This window comes from Saimiri boliviensis, chromosome 6, assembly GCF_048565385.1.
Source record: "Saimiri boliviensis isolate mSaiBol1 chromosome 6, mSaiBol1.pri, whole genome shotgun sequence".
NCBI classification, from domain to species: domain Eukaryota; kingdom Metazoa; phylum Chordata; class Mammalia; order Primates; family Cebidae; genus Saimiri; species Saimiri boliviensis.
This window is the reverse complement of record NC_133454.1, coordinates 87,667,917-87,689,163: the sequence shown is the minus strand read 5'-3', so window position 1 is coordinate 87,689,163 and position 21,247 is coordinate 87,667,917. Positions and strand designations below refer to the sequence as shown.

At 38.7% G+C, this 21,247-nt stretch overlaps 1 protein-coding gene and 1 pseudogene across 3 annotated transcripts in view; both read left to right on the top strand.

Annotated features, from left to right (window-relative positions):
• Positions 1–21,247, top strand: part of TPH1 (tryptophan hydroxylase 1) — a 50,616-nt gene that overhangs the window by 15,307 nt on the left and 14,062 nt on the right. For all 3 annotated transcript variants that reach the window (XM_074401199.1, XM_074401197.1, XM_074401198.1), the window contains 2 exons: positions 12,637–12,787; positions 17,647–17,830. In XM_074401199.1, the coding sequence (XP_074257300.1) occupies positions 12,671–12,787; positions 17,647–17,830 (301 nt within the window). In that variant the 5' untranslated portion in view covers positions 12,637–12,670. The remainder of the gene's footprint in view (positions 1–12,636; positions 12,788–17,646; positions 17,831–21,247) is intronic.
• LOC101043891 (coiled-coil-helix-coiled-coil-helix domain-containing protein 2 pseudogene) lies at positions 20,124–20,709 on the top strand (annotated as a pseudogene).

The window sequence follows — 21,247 nt, the reverse complement described above, 5'->3', positions numbered from 1 at the left end:
GACAGAGAGCATTTTGTTTTTGTTATCATGTCTTGAATTGCTCTCACATTTCACATAGATTTTCTTTTTTTCTGAGACAGAGTCTCAATCTGTTGCCCGGCTGGAGTGCAGGGGCACGATCTCTGCTTACTACAATCTCCGCTTCGTGGGTTTAAGTGATTTTCGTGCCTCAGCCTTCCAAGTAGTTGGACTACAGGTGCCCACCACCATGCCTAGCTTCATTTTTGTATTCATATATTCCTTCTCAACAAGCATGTATTACTTATTAAGAGCCTTCTCTGTAATAGGCACTATGCTGGATCCTGCCCTAGAGGTGAAAGGCACAGTTCCTGCCCTGAAAGTGTTTATGGGCAAGGAGAGAAACAAAGGAACAAATACAATGTCATAGAAGTAAGCTTAAGGAGCATTCCCATGGCAACTGTGGTTTCTGGAAAATGGTTGTAGCTCGTGACAGGGATCTCCTTCGAGTAAATGATAAGATCTAAGCTAAGCATGTACATATTCATTCATTGGAGTTCAAATCACATTTCCTCTTAGAAGAGGTAGTATGATGAGTAAAACAGCACAGGGCTGAGAGAGAGAACAGGTGGTTTCTAGTTCATGTTATGCCATTTACAAGCCGTGTAACTTTAGATAAGTTACTGAACCATCTGAGTCTCAGTTATTTTAACGACCAAAGTAAACAATATAAATAAAAGTACTTTGTAAAATGTGAAGCACTATATACATTTTAGAGGTTGATATCAGAAAAAAACCTTCAGTTTGCTGTATGCACACAATATATAGCTGAAGAATAGTAAGCACAGCTTTTACTTTAGGCCTAATTTTTTCCCTGAAAGGACATTTTTCTTAACCATACACATAAATCACATTGTAATGTTCAAAACTATTCTTTTTACCTAAATTTACAGTCACAAGACAACTAGCATGCATTTTAAACTCTCAGTTTGTATATTGGCATGGTATTACAATCTCTACAGATCAGCCTAAGAATGATTTTGGAGAGAATGATTTTTCCTGAGGTGTGCATACGTGTGGCAAGGCTACATGTTGCTTTGATTTTACTGCACGCAAAAAGGAAAGTTCTCTCCACTTTCCATAAACCACACACTCATATTTGGTTTACTTCTTAAATGAATCAACACTAACAATTCAGTATGACTTTTACTATCTTAGAAGTATAACATCTTGGGATTATAACTTAAAAAATAATTGCACAGATCATGAATGTTCATGTTCCTTTCCAAACTCTGGTAAGATACTTGGATTGGGGGTTAAAACATGTATTAGATGTTCGTCTTCGTGATATTATACTTTGTTGAAATTTATTGAGGTTCCATAAAGAAAGTAAAGAGGAAGGAAACTTGTAATTACTGAGTACTTATTGTGTGCTAGGACCTGATCTAGGGAATTGACATACATGTATTATCTCATTAACACAATTCTCTCAAAGGAGATAATATTATATCTATGTTTTTTGGATGAAGAAAGGTTTAGAGAAGTTAAAAAATTTGTTGATGCTCACACGGGTAGTAAGTAGAAGAGTTGGAATTTGACTTCATATTTGCTGATAATAAAGCCCTTCCCCATTTTTACCTAAAAACCGTTCCTTTTATGCATCTATAATACATGAACATTGAACTGCCATCAGGTAAAATGCTGTACCAGTTTTACTTACCTTCCCAAGGCAAGATATGAAATGACAAAGACAGCAAGACTCTAGAATGGAAACACTTGGACATATGAACATTTCAAAGTATAATACTCATGCAATCTTTCTGGAAAAAAAATATTCAAGGACTTCAAGAAAATAAAAAGTATATTCATGGTATAGAAAAATAGTAACTTATGGGTCAAAAACCTATGGTTTAATAAAAAAGGACTCAAGCTTCAGGTAGGACGGTTCCAGGTACCTAAGCCATGCCTTAGGCCCTGGTTTCTCGTCATCTTTCACTAGATACCACACTGGCGTCACCCAATAAGAAAGCTTATTGAAGCTTTCTTCACTAGATGACTTCTGCGAACTTCAGGCTTTTATCCCCCAAAGTTAAAGATAAGAAAGAGAAACTGTCTTCTAAATTGCAAACAGAAGTCTTGGGCCTGATTCTTACTGGTCCAGATTGGGTCATGTGCTCATTGTTGAACCAATTAATCTGGCCAAAAGCTATTGATCCTCTCATCGGCCAGTCCAGAGTCCTGCAACTGTGCTAGAAATGGGGGAGAGCGCAGGAGGAGTTGAAGTACGTTCAACCAAAGTGAATGGACTGAGACAGAGAGAGCAAGAAGAAAATCGCAGTTTTTTTCAACAGAAGAAAAGGGAATAGATGCAGAGCACTAAAAACAGTAATGTCCAGTGACAACGGTCAATAATCATCTAATTGAACATCTAAAAATAACTGTAAGAGGTGAGGCACGGTGACTCACGCCTGTAATCCTAGCACTTTGGGAGGCTGAAGTAGCCAGATCACTTGAGGTCAGGAGTTCAAAACAGCTTGGCCAACATTGTGAAACCCTGTCTCTACTAAAAATACAAAACAATTAGCTGGGCATGGTGGCCAGCACCTATAATCCCAGCTAGTTGGGAGGCTGAGGCAGGAGAATTGCTTGAACCCAGAAGGCAGAGGTTTCAGTGAGCTGAAATCATGCCACTGCACTCCAGCCTGGGCAACAGAATGAGACTCCTTCTCAAAAAATAAACAAACAAAACCTATAAGAGTATAATTGGATTGTTTGTAACACGAAGGATAAATTCTTGAGGGGATGGATACACCATTTTCCATTATGTGATTATTACACTTTTCATGCCTTATCAAAATAGCTCATGTACTCCATAAATACACCTACTATGTACCTACAAAAATTAAAAATTAAAAAACAAACCCCTGTAAATGCCCTCTATAAACAATGAACTGACAAACCAGGAAAACTGTTAGTAAAGATCAAATAATCACTAATGGGGTTAATGTAATATTTGATGCAATTGTTAAATGTGAATGTACTAACAACTTGTAAATAAAATTCCAGATGCTTTTAACACATTTTGAGGCTCAGTAAATATTTGTTGAATGAACAAATGAGACATTGGAAGGTTTAGGGGTGGGGGAGGCAAGGGAAAAGAGAAGTAAGAGCATTCCAAATGCCTTGTCTTGTTAAGGAGAGAGGTTGTAAATACTGAGTAATCTTGGTGTTGATAGGAATAGATACGTTTAAATATGTTTGTTAATCACTTGAGGATAATCACTTGCACTAGGAAAAAGATGTAGAATTTCTAAACCACTCGATTTTTAAAAAAGGACCAGAGAAAATTTGATCAAGCCAGCAAAAGTCAGATTGAGAAAGAAAGAGAAATCAAAATACATTTTAAGACTCAAAACACCAGTAATATGAATGGGATAGATTACATTATTAAAAGATAAATATTCTGTTTGGAGACAATTCAGTTTTGTTTTTACAAGGGACAAACTTAAAACAACACAATAAAGGCAGGGATAAAAATTAAGTAATAACAAAATAGAAAGTAGAAATTGCAAAACAAAGAACAGAATCAAGGGGAAAAACATTAAAAAGACACTTGGCATAGTTTATAACTGTAAGTGACACAATTAATAATATGTAACCATAAACTTTAAAATAAGCAATAAGAGAAACTAAATATGTTAAGCAAATTTTGTTAGACATACCAAGAGTAATTATTTTAAAAATTGTAGGAAAGTTAAACTTATCTCTCAGAAATGGAAAGCTAAGTAAAAGAAAAATAATAATAAGGACATAGAGGATATGAATAACATTTTACACTGTTGATTTTATATAGTTGTTTTTTAAAAATGAAATCTAGCACTTACTATATGCCAAGCAGTATTTTAAATGCTTTTAAGTATGAACTCATTTAATCCTCATAATAATCTCATGAGACAAAAATTTTACAGATTGAGAAACCAAGACATGGAAAAATGAAATAACTTGCTTGAAGTCACACAGCCAAGTAAATGGCAGGACTGCATTTGGCTCCACAGTTCATGCTTTTAATTCCTACACTCTAAGTGCATACATTGACCTTTGTACTCTATGGTAAAGACTATTTGGGCTCTCTATATTTGGTTTTTATCTTCTTCTTGAGCTTATGGGAAGATTATGTTTAACAACCCTCTTGTAGTAAGGAAGAGTGAAGTGGTTAGTGATAGCCAATGAGTTAAATGTCAAAGCATTTAAAAGCTGGTATTTCATCTCAAAACTCTCTTCTTTTTTGGTGACAGCCATGGATTAAGATGGCAGAGCCACGAGATGGAAATTTCCTGCACACAGAGAACCACATGGAGAGGAGTTGCCCAGGAGAGTATGTTGAACTTAGGGTGAAATTGAAATAAGCCAATGTATGTTGAAACAACCCAGTGTATGTTGAACTTAGGGTGAAAGTGAAATTAGCCTTTATTATGTTAACATAATAAAGGAGAATTTGTCATTGCAAGTGTGTTTGCTCTGTCCTGATTGTGACATACCCCAAAATGGAAATGTTACGTTCTTTTCAAATTAAATGGAACATCCAGATAATTAGATGATGTCATAAGTCACAAATAACTTTTCCAGTCATCCAGAAGCTCCTGTATATGCTCTTTCTCAATTACGGCTCTTGCCTTTCCCCAAAACAAACCACTATCCTGCTTTTTATAAAAGTCACTTATTTTTAAAAAGTGCCATTATTTTTTTCAGGCGCATTTTCAGATGATATGATTATACACCTGGGAAGTCAAGAGACTTACTTGACTGGCCTAATAGAACCAATGAGTTCAGCAAGATGGACTCTGCTCCTACAATCACTCTTTTCTTATTTCTTCTGCCCTACTAGACCATCCTCTTTCTAGGTTGCTTACTTTAAAAAAACAAAAACAAACCAAAAAACCCTTCCCTTTATCACACATTTCTCTCCATTTTTGTGCTCCCCTTTACGATGAAACTCCCGAAAGATCTCTGTGACCTAATTTCATCTCTGCCCCTATGAACTGGATTCCCTCCACCCTACACCACTGAGATTGCTCATCAAGGATCCCAGTGCTGTCTCTGATGCTGAACTTGTCTGTCCTCAACTTGAAGTGGCATTCAAGGTAACTGATGAATCCTTCCTTCTTAAAGCATGTTCTTCTCTCGGTTTCTGTAACATTACATTCACCTTAGTTTTCTCCCTCCTTGGTGTCCACTGTGAAGAATCTTTGAAACTTGATGTGTTCCAGCGTCCAGTACTGGCCTCTTTCTTGTCTCTCTGTATATTCTCTCTGTAGGAAATTTCATCCAGTCTCTCTAGCTCTGTCACTCAGGTTGGGGTGTAGTAGCATAATTATGGCTCACTGCAGCCTCAAACTCCTGGGCTCCAGTGGTCTTCCCACCTCAGCCTCCAGAGTACCTGGGACTATGATGCCTCCTTTTAAAATTTTGTATAGAGACAGAGTCTTACTTTGTTGACTAGACTGGTCTTGAACTTCTGGGCTCAGATAATCCTCCCACCTCAGCCTCCCAAAGTACTGGGATTATGGGCATGACCCACCCTGGCTGGCCTATATACTATCTTTATAATATGATCGTTATGCCAGTGACTTCTACATTTATATCTGCAGCCTCTTTCTGAATTTTAGAGCTCTATTTAATACCTACATGACATCTTCATTTGGATAGCTAGGAGGCATCTCAAATTTAACAAGTCCAAAAACAAACTTGATTTTCTCCTCCCTGCAAAGCCTGCTCTTCATCTTCCCAGTCCTCATCTTTGTAAGTGGAACGGCAACCTACCCAATTGCCAAGTAAAAAGCCTAGGAGTCATTCTTGACCCCTTTCCCTTACCATCCCCTTATCCCGGCATCAGCTGAATCCTAGTGACTCCATCTCCCAAGCATGTGCTCAGTTGGTCCTCCGTTCTCCTCATCTCCACTCTCCACTTGCACTTAGCCAAGAGGCCGAGAAGTGATTCCTCATCTCTACTCTACCTCTGCATCCATCACTGTGTCTCAGCCAGAACCCCTCAGTAGCCTTTCGGCCCATCTCCTGCTTCCACACTTACTCCTTGCCTCACAACTAATCTCCATCTGTCTGGCTTAGAACTTGGGAGAAAGAGAAGGGTATGATTTTGGGACCCCCTTGAACTCCAGCCTAAAAGCTTGATTTGACTTTATAAAAACACATTTTAAAAGTTTTGAGATACAAGACATCTGAAATGACGTTAAAGGCAAATGAAAGGCTTGGATGACAGCACTGCATATTGCAGACAGTGCACATCCCTATATTGAGCATTGAGCAGTGAAATCACACGTGAACGAATGTCTGAAAAGATGCTTGGCTCTGCTAATAATTAGAAAAATACTAATTGAAAAATCAGACACTTATTTGTGCTATTGAGATTGTCTAACATTAAGGCAATTAAGAACATCCTCTGTTGACAAGGACGAGGATGTTTTATTTTCTTTTGAATAGGAATGGAGAAAGGAGTCTCTTATAATATACCGTGTTACATATACGGCCCTTTGCGGTAGGAGCTAATCGACTGACTGCTCAACCAATGAATACCTATTTCGGTTTTTTTGCTTCTGTGTCGTATTGTTCACAATAGCGCGTTACGTGATTTTTTGCTAATGTAGAATGCTTCTCTGCTTGCAGCTTAAAATATTTTTAACTTAGAAGGACACTGAACACTTCTCTTCTAAAAAGTTAAACTGTTGCTCTGCCTCAAGGAACAGGGGAAGGCACCAAGAGCATAATGAGGCAGGACTGGGCTATTAACAGCTCAGAGGCACAGAGAGGTGTGGGAGGTGGGGGATTCCTGCTTTGGTCTCCAACAGGCGAGACGCATTGCAGTCCTGTATTAGATCATTATGTCGATAATAGACGTCATCTTGGTTTGGAGGGAATGTCCACCTCTGGATTGTTCAATGTTAGTCAGACTTCTGATGGCCTAACATTCACTTAATTAAAACACCAGTCAGATGCACGCAGAGATTGAGGCGTGCGAGTCTCGGAGCGCAGGAGGGCGCGACTGCCAGCAGCCTGCCGGGCTCAGGTGCGTCCTTAGGCCCGGAAACGCGGCAGAATGACACTCTGCCTTTCGTGAGAAAAGGGTACCGTTGGCGTTAGCTCATCAGAGCGTTGCTTTACAAACAAAATGCATATATGCATTTGATTTGTGTGCTCCCCCGAGTCTGCCAGGAGGACGCCCGCCCGCCGGCCCTCCCTTCTCACTGGCCGCTGCCCGGCCGCCCCCGGCGCCCATTGGCTCGCTCCGACGCCCGCTTCCATAAGAGGCCCGCAGCGCAGCGCCGGACCGCCGGCAGACCCAGCTTGCAGCCAGCGGCGCTCGAGGTGAGTGAGGCGGCCCTTTCCGCGGGCACCCGGGACCACTGTCGAGGCTTTGGCGGCGTCGGCAGGCGCGGGGCTGGGCAGAGTCACCCTCCTGGGAGGTAAATTGGTGGTCTTGCGGAGTCAGATTTGGGAGGTCGGATTTGTGCCCCTGTGGGCACTTACTCTTCTTTCCTTCTCCGCTCTTTGTGGAGAGAAGACACTTTTTGAGGGCCTCCGGTGTGCCAGGAACAGACTCTTTGCACAAAATCAGATTTCACCTTCATGGCAAACGCTGATAGATCTTTCTTGAGTCTCCAGATGAGGAAATAGGGGTTCAGAGTTGAACCCAAGTCTGTGTGACTTCTCTACGTTGGCAGAAACACAAACATTTTCTTCCTTCTCTTCCTCTCCATCAAGGGGCAATATCCCTTTTTGGTCTTCTCCTCCCATAAAGGGAAGCCTCCCTTAGACAGCCCCCCACCAAAGAAGAGGGAGTTTCAGATGCAGAGCTTCTCAGCATGGCACTTACCCTCATCACCACCATCCCAACAGACGGCGAGGAGCTTGTTGCAAGGTCACAACGGGCAAAAAGGACTAAGTCCTTGTGGTCCTTAACTAGAGCCAGTTAAGAGTCCAGGTAAACTTAACCTTGCATTTGGCTTTTGATTTTCAGAGGTTTAACATGAACTCACCGCTGATGTCCCACTCTACGTGGCTTACGGGGAAAAAGACTAGAGTTGAACTTGCTAACACAGGAAAAGTTTGTGCCTTTTCATTTTTTTTTATAAAAGGGGGGGAGTGGAATTCTAATATCAATATTTCTGTAAAGTTATAATCTGTGGTTTACATATGCTATCACTGAGGTCCATTTGTGCATGTATTATTAGATTATCTTCAGGTAGAGATGTGTCTTCTATTTCCATTTCTCTGCCAGTGCCTTTATTTCCTGGAATACTGTTTTTCATGGGTAGTGTTTTCTTTTGTATTTCATCTCCACTTTCATCCTCATTCCCACTCCTTATTTAGAAAAGAAAATCAAGACTCTCTAGAGGATTATTTCCCTCTGAAAGACTCCTCCTTGCAGTTTTTAGGTCTGTCTTCAAACAACATCCCTGCTTTCAGAAGACTAATTCAGTAGTGCCTTGTGCTTCCTAGGTCAGGTAAATGTAAATTACACTTGTTTTACTGATTAAACTAAGGGGAGAAAAGAGTTGATCATTGTATACACGTTGACCTCTACTTTACCAAGTGTCAGGTCTGTTGATCTTCTGAGTGTCTTCTTGGTATTTTTTTCCTTATTTCCAGTGGTGTGTCCTGCACAGCAGTGCATCCTTAGTCAGGTCAGGAAACACAGTAGGAGAATGACTGTCTGTCTTTCATGAGAAAATAAAATATGTATGTATTGATGAGACACCAGTTCAAACAAGTGTGACCTATTTTATCTTTCCTGGTTAGTATTGTGGGTTTTTTTCCATGAAAGAGTAGGAGGGGATAGGTAGGTTGAAGGGGGAAAGGGAAATATAACAAGACAAAATATTGAGGTCCTGAAAAGGGTTTGAGGGTAATTGAGTAGAGGAAAAAAGAACTGATGCCTTATAAGGCTTGTCAACCAGGTGAAGCTACGACCAAGTTTTAGTAGTGATCAAAGATCTATGTCCTGCCAGATTATTTTGAGGTGGGGGGAACAAAAATGGGGGTGAGAATTTTCTTCTAGTTTCTTAGCAGAAGTTCCTGTTGAGAACCTTCATTCTTACCTTGACTTAAACAAGGAGGAGTGTTTCCATACCTTTCTTTCTTTTTTTTTTTTTTTTTGAAATAGAGTCTTGCTCTGTTGCCCAGGCTGGAGTGCGGTTGCACAATCTTGGCTCACTCCAACCTCCATCTCCTGGGTTCAAGAAATTCTCCCTGCCTCACCCTCTGGAGTAACTGGGATTACAGGCACACACAATTACGCCTGGCTAATTTTTGTATTTTTAGTAGAGACGGGGTTTCCCCATGTTAGCTAAGCTGGTCCGGAAGTCCTGACCTCAGGTGATCTGCCCACCTTGGCCTTCCAAAGTGCTGGGATTACAGGTGTGAGCCACTCACATCTTCATATAATAATGTATGTCTTTAAATAAATCAAAATAATATCAATTCCTTGCATATCATAACTTTCAGTTAATGTATCCTTCACCCTCCTCTCCCCACACACACTAAGATGTTGGCACAAAACTTGATCCATGCCAGAATCAGGTAAAGGAAAGGATTATGAACCCCAAATGGATGGAGCCATGACTGTTAGTATAATAGCAATGTCCAGGAAAGCTTAGGGGCCAGTATTGAAAATTGAAGGAAATCCTCTTTTTTTTTTTTTTTTTTTTTTAAGAGACAGGATTTCCCTCTGTCACCTAGGCTGGAATGCACTTGCTGATCTTGGCTCCCTGCAATCTCCATCTCCTGGGTTCAAACGATTCTCATGCCTCAGGCTCCCAAGTAGCTGGGATTACAGGCATGTGTCACCATGCCTGGCTAATTTTTTAATTTTTAGTAGAGACATGGTTTCACCATGTTAGCCAGGCTGGTCTAGAACTCCTGACCTCAAGTGATCCACCCACTTTGGCTTTCCAATGCACTGGGATTATAGGCATGAGCCACTGCACCCAGTCTCATATTGTTTTACATGAAGAGTTTTATGCCAAGCTCCAAGAGACTGTTGAAATACAAATTATCAGGAGATCTAGAGTTCTGTTAATGTTACCACTGACTGGAAAAAATCAGTGGTAGCTTTTCTTTACTCTTTTCTGATCCTTGCTTCCACTTCTTAGAGTTGACTTACATGATGAATCTAGCGGTTGGCCAGGAAATAGCTTATATTTGCAGAATCCTCTTTCTTTTGCATGTCATGGTTATGGTATCAGGGAACATGAGGACTCAGTAAATATAGGCTAACTCAGTACATTTTACTTTGGGGTCTTTGTTTATTTGCAAAAAAAAAAAAAACTGCTGAATTTTTCACTTGAGATTTGGAATTTAATACACTTTAGGGGTTTTATAATAAATTAATGAAACTGAAATCACCTTGATACAAAACAATACTGACATTTTATATCATAAAGCAACTTTTCCACATGCTTGCTATTATAAGAAATATATTAATCATCTTGTAAAATGCGTAGTTCCCAGGGCAAGAAAAATTCTTAGCTAGAGGTGTTTAGAATGTCTATTTCAACATTTTCTCTTTTTTTGAAGGCTGGAAAATTTGGGATGTATTCCCTATTATTTGAGATAATGCTTATTGAGTAATTAGATTAGCAACTTTTCTAAGAGTTTTATATAAATTATATCTATTTAATCCTCCTTGTAACAATAAGTTTATATATATTTAATCCTCCTTATAATCATGAGTGGTGTTAATTATCCTCCCTCCAAGTTTGCAGATAAAGAGATTGATGCCCATAAAGATTATAACTTGCCTAGATGGGTTTGCAGAAAGATTTATTACTAGCAATTTGTTAGATTAGTCTGCATCTCTCTTGTTGTTTGCATTTGCACACCATAGGACAATGCCACCCATACGCTATGTTTAATAAGAAAAGTCAATCTTTGAATGGTAATTGAATGGGTAAGAAATATTTCTGAAGGTTTTCACATCCCTAAAAGCATTTTGAGAATGCTTATCCAAGACCATCCCTGAATTTTTATCCCCAGAGCTACCAATTCAGAATTTTCTGTGTATACTTAAGTTTACCTTAAGAAATGGTCATTTCCTTTGAAGTGGAAAAAATCTCTTAAGATCTCTTGCTTCTCATCCATAACTCCTTTCTCAGCAGAGACTCATGGATGGACTAAAAGCCATCTTCAGTCGTCTTTAGAAGCACATGTGATATTGATCAAAGGGGTAGGAGAGGTGGGAAAGTGAGGCGTGGTTGAGTATACTCCTTGAGTATCATGGCTGAGATCTCAGTGTTCCTCTCTTCTGCTTATTTATACTTAATGAGAAGTCTATCTTCCTTCTTTGCCTCTCCCATGAATAAGTGTGTGAATTCTTTGGAGGAAAATTTTCTTGTTTTTAAATCTATACTGCCCTAACATTGACTGTGGCACTTTATACATGTGAATGTGCTTGGGTTGAAATTGTATTCATTTTACCATTAGTAATTATTTTAATCACAGAAAAATCTACATAATTATTCAGTTTAACCAGCCATTTCGTTTTATAGCATTTGAAATAGAGATTGTTTTAGTTCTAGAGAATAATTTGGCATAATTAAAAAATCTTGGTAGTTTTGGGAACTTGAACCCAATAAATTCACAAATGTTTATTAAATTTTGAATTATATATCTCTAACTCTTCTTGGTAGCTGAAATAGCCTAGTTTCTTCTGTGAGGAAACTATCAGAATATCATACTACATTATGGGGTTTTAAAAGGAGTGGGAATTTTGGATATTATGAATTCCAGTAGCTGTTTGGTAACTTATCTATATTAGAAAGGTTAAGTAGCATGCCTGAGGTCGTACACTGATAAACATCAGGCCAATGATGAGATATATCTGATTTCACATTCCATGTATTTCCTTATAATGTTCTGCAGTGTAAATAGGTGGTTGAGAAGATACCATAGTAGATATCTGTTTCATCTTCTGAGAAGCAGAACTGGAATTCTCCTGTTGAGCACTTACCCATCTAGTAAACATATGTCTAGAGCTGGCCAGGCCTTTGGTTTACAAAATAAGTAGAAAGCCTTGTCCCTACTCTGGAGGAGCTTACTGCTTTGTTAGAAGATAAGACATGTCCTAATAAAACACTTGGGGAAACCATTTGAGACCTGGTATAATGAAGTGCTAAGATTGTGGGCAGGGTGGAGAGAAGCCTTAAAATGTTTATATTTTTGACCCATAATTCTAACTTCATAAATCTGTCTTAAAAAATATAGATCAGTCAGGCAGAACATGAATATTTATTGAGTCTTTACTATGTGTCAGTTACCACACCAGACACCAGTAGGCCTTTTTGACCACTTAAGGCTATAATAGTTGGGAAGACTTCAAGAAACCAGCAGGCTTGAGTCATGCCCTAAAAGAAAGACTGGTTTAGAAAAAAAGGAAAGGGAGCTACTAACATGTATTTTATGCTTATTCTGTTCTAGGCAGTGTGTCAGGCAAAGTTTTATCTTATTTTGGTCTCATTAGATTCTTGCAAAGTTTATAAAACCTTGCATCCCAAGGTTTTATAAATGGTTAAGAAACTGAAGCTTCTAGAAGTAAATGAGCCATTAGTTATCAAATATTGTCTGCATTATGCAACTTCTGTTTTAGCCCTTTGCCTTTGTTTTCAGACTTTTAGTTTTAGAGAATTACTCCAAATTCATAATGATTGAAGACAATAAGGAGAACAAAGACCACTCCTTAGAAAGGGGAAGAGCAAGTCTCATTTTTTCCTTAAAGAATGAAGTTGGTGGACTTATAAAAGCCTTGAAAATCTTTCAGGTAAGCATTTTCCATATTTTTGCACAAAATTGTTTTAGAAATGAATCTCTAAAACTATATTTAAAATATAGGGCAACATAGCAAGACCCCATCTCTAAAAAAACAAACAAATAAAAAAATTAAGCTGGGTGTGGTAGTGGACACCTGTAGTCCCAGCTACCTGGGAGGCTGGTGTAGGATTGCTTGAGTCCAGGGGTCCAAGGTTATGGTGAGTGAGCTATGATCACACCACTGAACTCTAGCCTGGGTAACAGAGATTCTCTCTCTCTCTCTCTCTCTCTCTCTGTCTCTCATTCTCTCTCTGTGAATATGTGTGTGTATATATAAACACACACACACACACACACACACACACACATATATATGGCAACACAGCAAGACCCCATCTCTAAATATATAAATTATTGTAAATTCTTCAGAGATGTAAATACAAACATTTGTTAATAACTTCAATTTCTAAAATATTGTTGAATTCTAACAAGGGATACGAACAATTTACAGAAGAGGAGATATAAATAGCTACTTTAAGGAAAGGTGGGGAAAAGATTCACTTTACAAATTTTAGAGAAGCAAATTTTAATTTTATTTTAATAAAATATTAAAATTTTATTGCTATTTAATCATATATTATTAATTATATGCTTGAGATTTGATGATATAGTCATAGAATATTTAATAACACTATTTTCATGTAGCAAAGATTTTATAATGACACTGTCTCCTATTGTCAGAGCTTCATTGCATTGGAGGTGCATGACCCTCCAATGCACCTTTGGCAGGAGGGTAAATTTGTGTATCACGTAGGGAAACTATCTGGGTATATGGATTATAAGCCTTAAAATGTTCATATTTTTGACCCATAATTCTAATTTCATAAGTCTGTCTGAAAAAAGATGGATCAGTCAGGCAGAACATGAATATTTATTGAGTCCTTACTATGTGTCAGGTACCACACCAGACACTAAGGATGTGGAGCTGAACAAAGTAAACACAGTGCCTTGCCTCGCAGAGTATATAATCTAGTGGGGAAGGCAACTTTAAACAAACAGCTGTAGTATGTGAATAATTACTATGTGCAAAGTGACATGAAACAGAAGTACCGGATACTGTAACAGCACTGAACTGGGCGGGACCTGAGTTTAAGGGCTCAGGGACACACAAAGATTTATTGTTTATAGAAATTAAAATTTATAAACAATCTTCTTGTCCTAATATAGGGGATGTTGAATTCTGCTAGCGGAACACCACTGTGGTTAAGCTCTGGTCTCTGGAGACAGGCCACCTGAATCTAGATCTTTGCTCTGTCACTTATCATCTGGGTGACCACGGGCAAATTGATTAATCTCTTCACACTTCAGGCTTTATGTTCATAAAATGAGAACTCTACCTACCTCATAGGGTCATTGTGAGCATCAGTAGAGTTAATATCTCTAAAATGCTTAGGAAGGTAGAGTTCAAAGTAAGTGATCAATAGATGTTAGCTATGTTAATAATCATATGACATGCTATTATACAGCTGTTTGCAAAGAATATTTCAAAGAATTAAAAATCTTAAATATAGATAGCTTAGAAGAGCTTGTGATGAAAAGCATCAGTTTTTTTACCCAATACATACCATATTCTCAGTCCCTAGAGGCAACCACCTTTTTTTTTTTTTTTTTTTTTTCTGTGACAGGATCTCACTCTGTGGCCCAGGCTGGAGTGCAGTGGCATGACCTTGGCTTACTGCAACCTCCGCCTCCCAGTTCAAGCAATTCTTCTGCCTCAGCCACCCAAGTAGCTGGGATTACAGGCACTTGCCACCACGCCTGGCTAATTCTTGTATTTTTAGTAGAGATGGGGTTTCATCATGTTAGTCAGACTGGTCTCAAACTCCTAACCTTGTGATCCGCCCGCCTCGGCCTCCCAAAGCACTGGGATTACAGGCGTAGCCACCGCGACCGGCCGAGGCAAACTCTTTTAACTATTTCTGGACTTTAGGATTTTTTTTGGTGGTGAGTTTATGAAATTTAAACATTGCTCTTACATGCCTTTTTGAGTTATCAACTTCACACTATATTCATTTACTTTGTATTATGAGCAATGATACTGATACCACCTTTCTCCCTTCCCTCTCCCAGTCCTTTGAAATTTAGTAATTATATTATTACTTCTAGCAATTCTATTGATTACCTTTGGGTCTTTAAATAAAATACCTGTATGTCTTCTTCCATCAGCTTTCCTTTTTAATTTGTAATCAAAGGATAATTGGGCATAGCTTAAAAACAACTCAACCCCTAGTATGAAACATATTTTTGAAAAGCAGTCTTTTGCTCCATCTCTTTTAATTTCTAAGTTCCATTTAATTTTTTTGCAACCTTATGTCCAGAAGCTTGAGTTAATCACACTCATTAAGCCACATCTACACTATCGTTGTTGATTTGTGCAACCTCATCCTATTTTATTACATTCTTCAATTCTATCTTCATTTCTCTCTTCTGATAGAGAGCTGCTCTCATATGTTTGATATATACACTGAATTACTTTTATTTGCACTTTAGGATATATAGTTTTTGTGTGTGCATATATTAGTAATTTATATAAATCATATTGTGCTATAAAGATTCCTTTTCCCAGCCAAACTGTGTTTTTAAGACCTACGCACACTGCTGTGTGAACATCTCATTCATTCTTCTAACTGCTACATGGTGTTCCAGGTGTGTCTCCATCCATTTTACTTATCCCTGCCTAGCAGAGGCAACCATTTCACTTTTAACTATTTTTTCAATATTTACTTCCACACTTATAAATTATGTACTTATTCTGCTTCTACTTCTTGATTTTTAAAATTATAGGTAATTATCTATTGATTTTCAACAACAAAGTAAAGATTTAGGTTTCTTGGCACAACTCCCCTTCTGATGGCCTCTTTAGCTTCCTTTCCACTCATTTTCCCAATGTATTTATGTTCCAGTCTTTGGCTGTGTCAATCTTCAGTGTTCTTATTATTAAGATTAGGTAAATGTTGTTTGAAGAAGAGCCATTGTAGCCACCATTGTGACTCTTCCTTTCTTGTGCAACAGGATTACAGCACAGTGTTTTAAGCACATGGACTGTGGAGCTGGATAGCCTAGCTTTGAATTCCTCCTCTGACACTTGCCACCTGTTGCTTCTGGGCAAACAGCTTAACCTCACTATGCTTCTGTTTCTGTAATTGAAATGTCTGATAGGGAATGTGTCACTTACTACTTCTACTTTATTTGAATTTTCCAGATTATATTTTTCTTCCAGATGAATTTAGAAATTATTTAATTACATTTCCTCACCAAATTCCATTGAGATTTCACTTTAGGAAGAATTGACATTTTTACATCTTTTTTTTTCTCCAGAAACATAGTTTAGCTTTATATTATTGAAGTCATCATTTAGAAAATATTTACAAATGCATTATTACTGTTAACATTTATAAGCAATAGAGGAAATGAAACTCTTCTTCACACCTGATCAATCCCAGTATATTTTGGAACTGACTTCTATTGATTTTATGATAAATTCTATATTTCCAGATAAACCCTGCCTATTTTAATTTCCTAACATCCTCTATCACTCAATCCTCTTTCTTGCTGGCTCATGATCCCTGATAATTTTTTTTTTTTTTTTTTGAGAAAGGGTATCACTCTGTTGTCCAGGCTGGAGTGCAGTGGCTCAATCATGGCTCACTGTAGCCTTCACCTCCCGGTCTCAACTGACCCTCCCACCTCAGTATCCCAAGTAGCTGGGGCTACCGATGTGCTCCACTATGCCTGGCTAATTTGTTATTTTTTGTAGAGATGGGTTCTTGCTATGTGGCCCGGGCTGGTCTTCAACTCCTGGGCCCAAGTGATTCTTCCACCTTGGCCTCCCAAAGTGTTGGAATTACAGGCATGAGCCACTATGCCTAGCCTATTCTGCCTATTCTTTAAGATTCATTTCAGTTCCCACCTGCTCAATGAAATTTTCTACTCTCTCTTAAGTTGTGATTCTTTTCCCTTTGCTAAGAATCTGCATCTAAACACTCTCTACTTTATTTTCTTAATTTTTCATGTGTGAACCAACTAGATTATAAATTCCTTTATGTCTTCCCTTTGTTTTCTATGTAGCCCTTACCTAGTTACACAGGTGTTCATTAAGTGATTTTAGGATGCACTGGTTAGTATTGGAGACTATCTGCTCTAATATTCTCATTTTCTTCGATGAAAAAACTATTGGGTTATTGGTTCTCATGTTTCATTATCATGTCCCTAGCACTCTTCCTCAGTTACCCAAATTGGTGAGAGAACATACCCTCATCCCACAGTTCTACACACAGTACCTCCATCTTCAGCTGACTTAGAAGAGGTCAGAAGAGGAGATTTGGTTCAGCTGTTACTAAGATTGTAGCTTAAGAGATTTGAGGTATTAAACTCTGTGCTCAATCTGTTCATCTAATTTTATTAAATGGATTTTTGCAAAGGAAACTCTTCTTTGTCCAAGATTAACATTGGTATCACTTTTTAAAATCTAGCTTTTAGTTATGAGAATTTTCAAAAGATTCTTCTTAGCCAGGAAACTTAATAATATTTTGATTTGAATTCTGATTAGTTCTGACAATCTGAAGGACCTCTAGTATGTGTTATTTTATTGCTTTCTGGAGGACGGGATGAATTTTGAAAACTTTTTTGACTAGTACCTAATTTTTAAGAGGAATTATTTTGTCATTGGCAGCACTAAAAACAGCTTTTTTCCCTTTGGCTATTCTGAGAAGTGTGAATTTGATTTTTAGTGGTAATGAAAGTAACCTGCTCAAAGACTATTAACATTTGAGGCAGTTACATGCAATCTTTACCCTGTGCTTTACACAGGAGAAGCATGTGAATCTGTTACACATTGAGTCCCGAAAATCAAGAAGAAGAAACTCAGAATTTGAGATTTTTGTTGACTGTGACATCAACAGAGAACAACTGAATGATATTTTTCATCTGCTGAAGTCTCATACCAATGTTCTCTCTGTGAATCCACCAGATAATTTTACTGTGAAGGAAGATGGTAAGTTTGAAAGGTGAAAATACTACTTAGAAGATGAAATACCAAATATGTGTCCAATCTTATATTTATCTTGAAGATATGAGAATAATAAAACAGTCTCTCAAAATTGCTTATAGGCTGGTAGTGAAAGGAACACAAAATATAGTTGCTCAAGATACTGAAGAAAAATTATAAAGCAACATTTGATCTAGTACAAGAGAAATGAAAAAGAAAATCTTGAGTATAAGAAACACCTGGGAGTGGTGGCTTATCCCTATAATCCCTGCACTTTGGGAAGCCGAGGCAGGCAGATCACTTGAGTCCAGGAGTTCAAGACCAGCCTGGGCAACATGGAGAGACCCAGTCTCTACAAAAAATACAAAAATTAGCCAGGTGTGGTGGCATGCACCTGTGGTCCCAGCTACTCTGGAGGCTGAGGTGGGAGGATCACCTGAGCCTAGGAGGTTGAAGCTGGAGAGCCAAGATGGTGTCACTGCACTCCAGTCTGGGTAACAGAGCAAGACTCAGAAAAAGAAAGAAAGAAGGAAGGAAGGAAGGAAGGAAAGAAGGAAGGAAGGAGAATTCAGCATAATCAGAAATTGATTATCTCTCAGTTTCCAAATAATCAACATTTCTTGATTTGACAAACCTTGAATTCACAATCTCTGAGCACTTAGTAAGTCTCATAAGATTTGGCATCTAGCAGATAGTAAATGAATATTTAAATTTGCTGTGAATGTTGACAGTTGCTGACAACTATGAAATGAGACACACAATATGTATAGCAGGGGACTCGTCCGTGACCTGTTAGGAAGCAGGCTGCACAGCAGGAGGTGAACATCAGGCCAGTAAGCCTTACCACCTGAGCTCCATCTGGGAGAATGCACCCTATTGTGAACTGCTCGTGCAAGGGATCTAGATTATGTGCTTCTTATGAGAATCCAATGACTGATGAAATCATTTCCTGCCTCCCTGTTCATGGAAAAATTGTCTTCCGTAAAACCAGTTTCTGGTGCCAAAAAGGTCGGGGACCACTGATGTACAGCATCCCTTCCAAAAGCAAATGAGAATGCAATAAAGCCTTTTACAGTTTCAGGTAATCTGCAGCAAAGATAAAGGCTAAGATCTTTACTGGTGAAAAAAATCCTTGAAGTTTACTCGAGGCAAAAGACAAATAGATAATTTAGCTACACTTTATATATGGTACGCAATCTAAAATAATCTCTTCAGATTATGTCCACAATATTTGAGGTGTAATCAGGGTTGCTATTCATCTGCTATTCGCTCGTAAGGCTATATAATTATTTAAAATACTGATATATCTCTGCTTCTGACTGGCAGAGAACTACTTCCTCAAGTCCCTTGAGGGAGCATCACCATGCCTGAAGCCTCTGTTGCTCCAGATACTCCCCACTAAGAAGTCCCACACCCATCATTAACAATGAAAGGGTTAACACCTTGCAGAGCAGAAGCCTAGGACTCTGCTGATGTCTATTTTGAGGGATTAGTGTTCCTGTTGTATTCGTTGTTAAATCCCTTGAATATCACTCCTGGATATGTTAGAAAGAGCATTATGCTGGGGCAAGAAGAGATGAGTTTTAGTCCTCTCTCTTCCAGGAGGAGTGAGTTAACTTGGATAAATTAACTCTCTGGAGTTTGTTTACCTCATCTGTAAAATGCAGAGGTTTATAGATGACTAAATAGTTCGGTTGATATTTACAGTACACCACCCTTGTGACAGATATTTTCACTAAGAAATAGGTATACAGAAAGATATAGTCCCTACCCTACAGTTGTTTCCAATCTTTCATGTAAGGCAGACATATAAACAGGTACGTTATAATAAAACATTGTAAAAGCCTTTAGAGAGAAACATAACATCATGGGAACCCAGGGGATGGATAATTAGCTCTAGCTACAGGGTCAGTGAAGGCTTTTCGGAATGAGAAGATCTCATTAGATTTGGGTCTTGAAGGATGTGAAGGATATTCTCAGGAAAACAGAATGGTAGGGTGGGGTGGGGAATGGGAGTGGAATAGCTATCCCCAGCAGGAGTTGGCATTTACAAAACCCCAGAGTCTTATGAGGGCTTGTGTGTCTGAGGAATGGTGAGAAGATCAAGGTGGCAAAGACAAATGGTTTCTAAGATCCTGCCCATCAACAAAAATAAATGAAGTTTTTATTGTTTGTACTTTGGTCTATAAATAAAGTTGTAAATCTTTATTCTGCTTTTGTATGACAACTAAATATGTAGCTTAAGCATTTTAAAACTTTTAATCTGTTTCTAAAGTACAGTGTTTCTCCAAAACTTAGAATATCAACCTGAAAACTAAAAAAATAAATAAATAGCCTGGTCCTTGCACGTCTAAAGGCCGAGCAGCCCCGTCGCTAGGATGCCGCGTGGAAGCCGAAGCCGTACCTCCCGCATGGCCCCTCCGGCCAGCCGGGCCCCTCAGATGAGAGCTACACCCAGGCCAGCACCACCCGCTCAGCCACCAGCAGCGGCACCCCCTCTGCAGTTGGCTCTCCTGCTGCTGCGCCCCGGCAGCCAGGTCTGCTGTCCCAGATGGCAACCACTGCAGCTGGCGTGGCTGTGGGCTCTGCTGTGGGGCACACACTGGGCCATGCCATTACTGGGGGCTTCAGTGGAGGAAGTGGTCCTGAGCCTGTGAGGCCTGACATCACTTACCAGGAGCCTCAGGGAAGCCAGCCGGCACAGCAGCAGCAGCCTTGCTTCTACAAGATCAAACAGTTCTTGGAGTGTGCCCAGAACCAGGGTGACCTCAAGCTCTGTGAGGGTTTCAGTGAGGTGCTGAAACAGTGCCGACTTGCAAACGGATTGGCCTAATCAAGAAGTTCAAACTGGAGAAATGGAAAACCAGCTCTCATAACCAAGTTAACTTAATATAAAAATTTAATTAATAGTGAAGGGGTAAAGTGTAGCCATCAGTTAAACCTCTCCTGTCATTCCTAGCTTCCTTGCTTCAGAATTGAAATGGAAGGGGGGGTTCCTACTCTGTAGAATTTGGAGCTGGTCAGATGTTTGTGTGGCCTCCTTAAACTAGCTGTTATGATTTTATTCTTTGTGAGTTAATTAGAATAAAGTGATTTTCTTCCAAAAAACAAAATAAATAAAAATAAATAAATAAATTTAAAAAAATGAAATTAAAGCTCAAAAATTTTGAATAAATTTTACTTTTTAGAAATAGAGCAATTTACTTAACTCGTATAAATCTTGCCTTGATGTACAAGCTAAAATTAAAAATCTCATCCAACTGAATTTTATTTTTTCTTCCTTAATGTTTTGTTTATTTCTTCCCTAGACTCCCACACAGTAATAGTGGGAGACTTCAACATTAATATTAGACAGAAAATTAGCAACGATATCCAGAACTTGAACTCAGATCTGGAACAAGTAAACTTAATTAACATTTATAG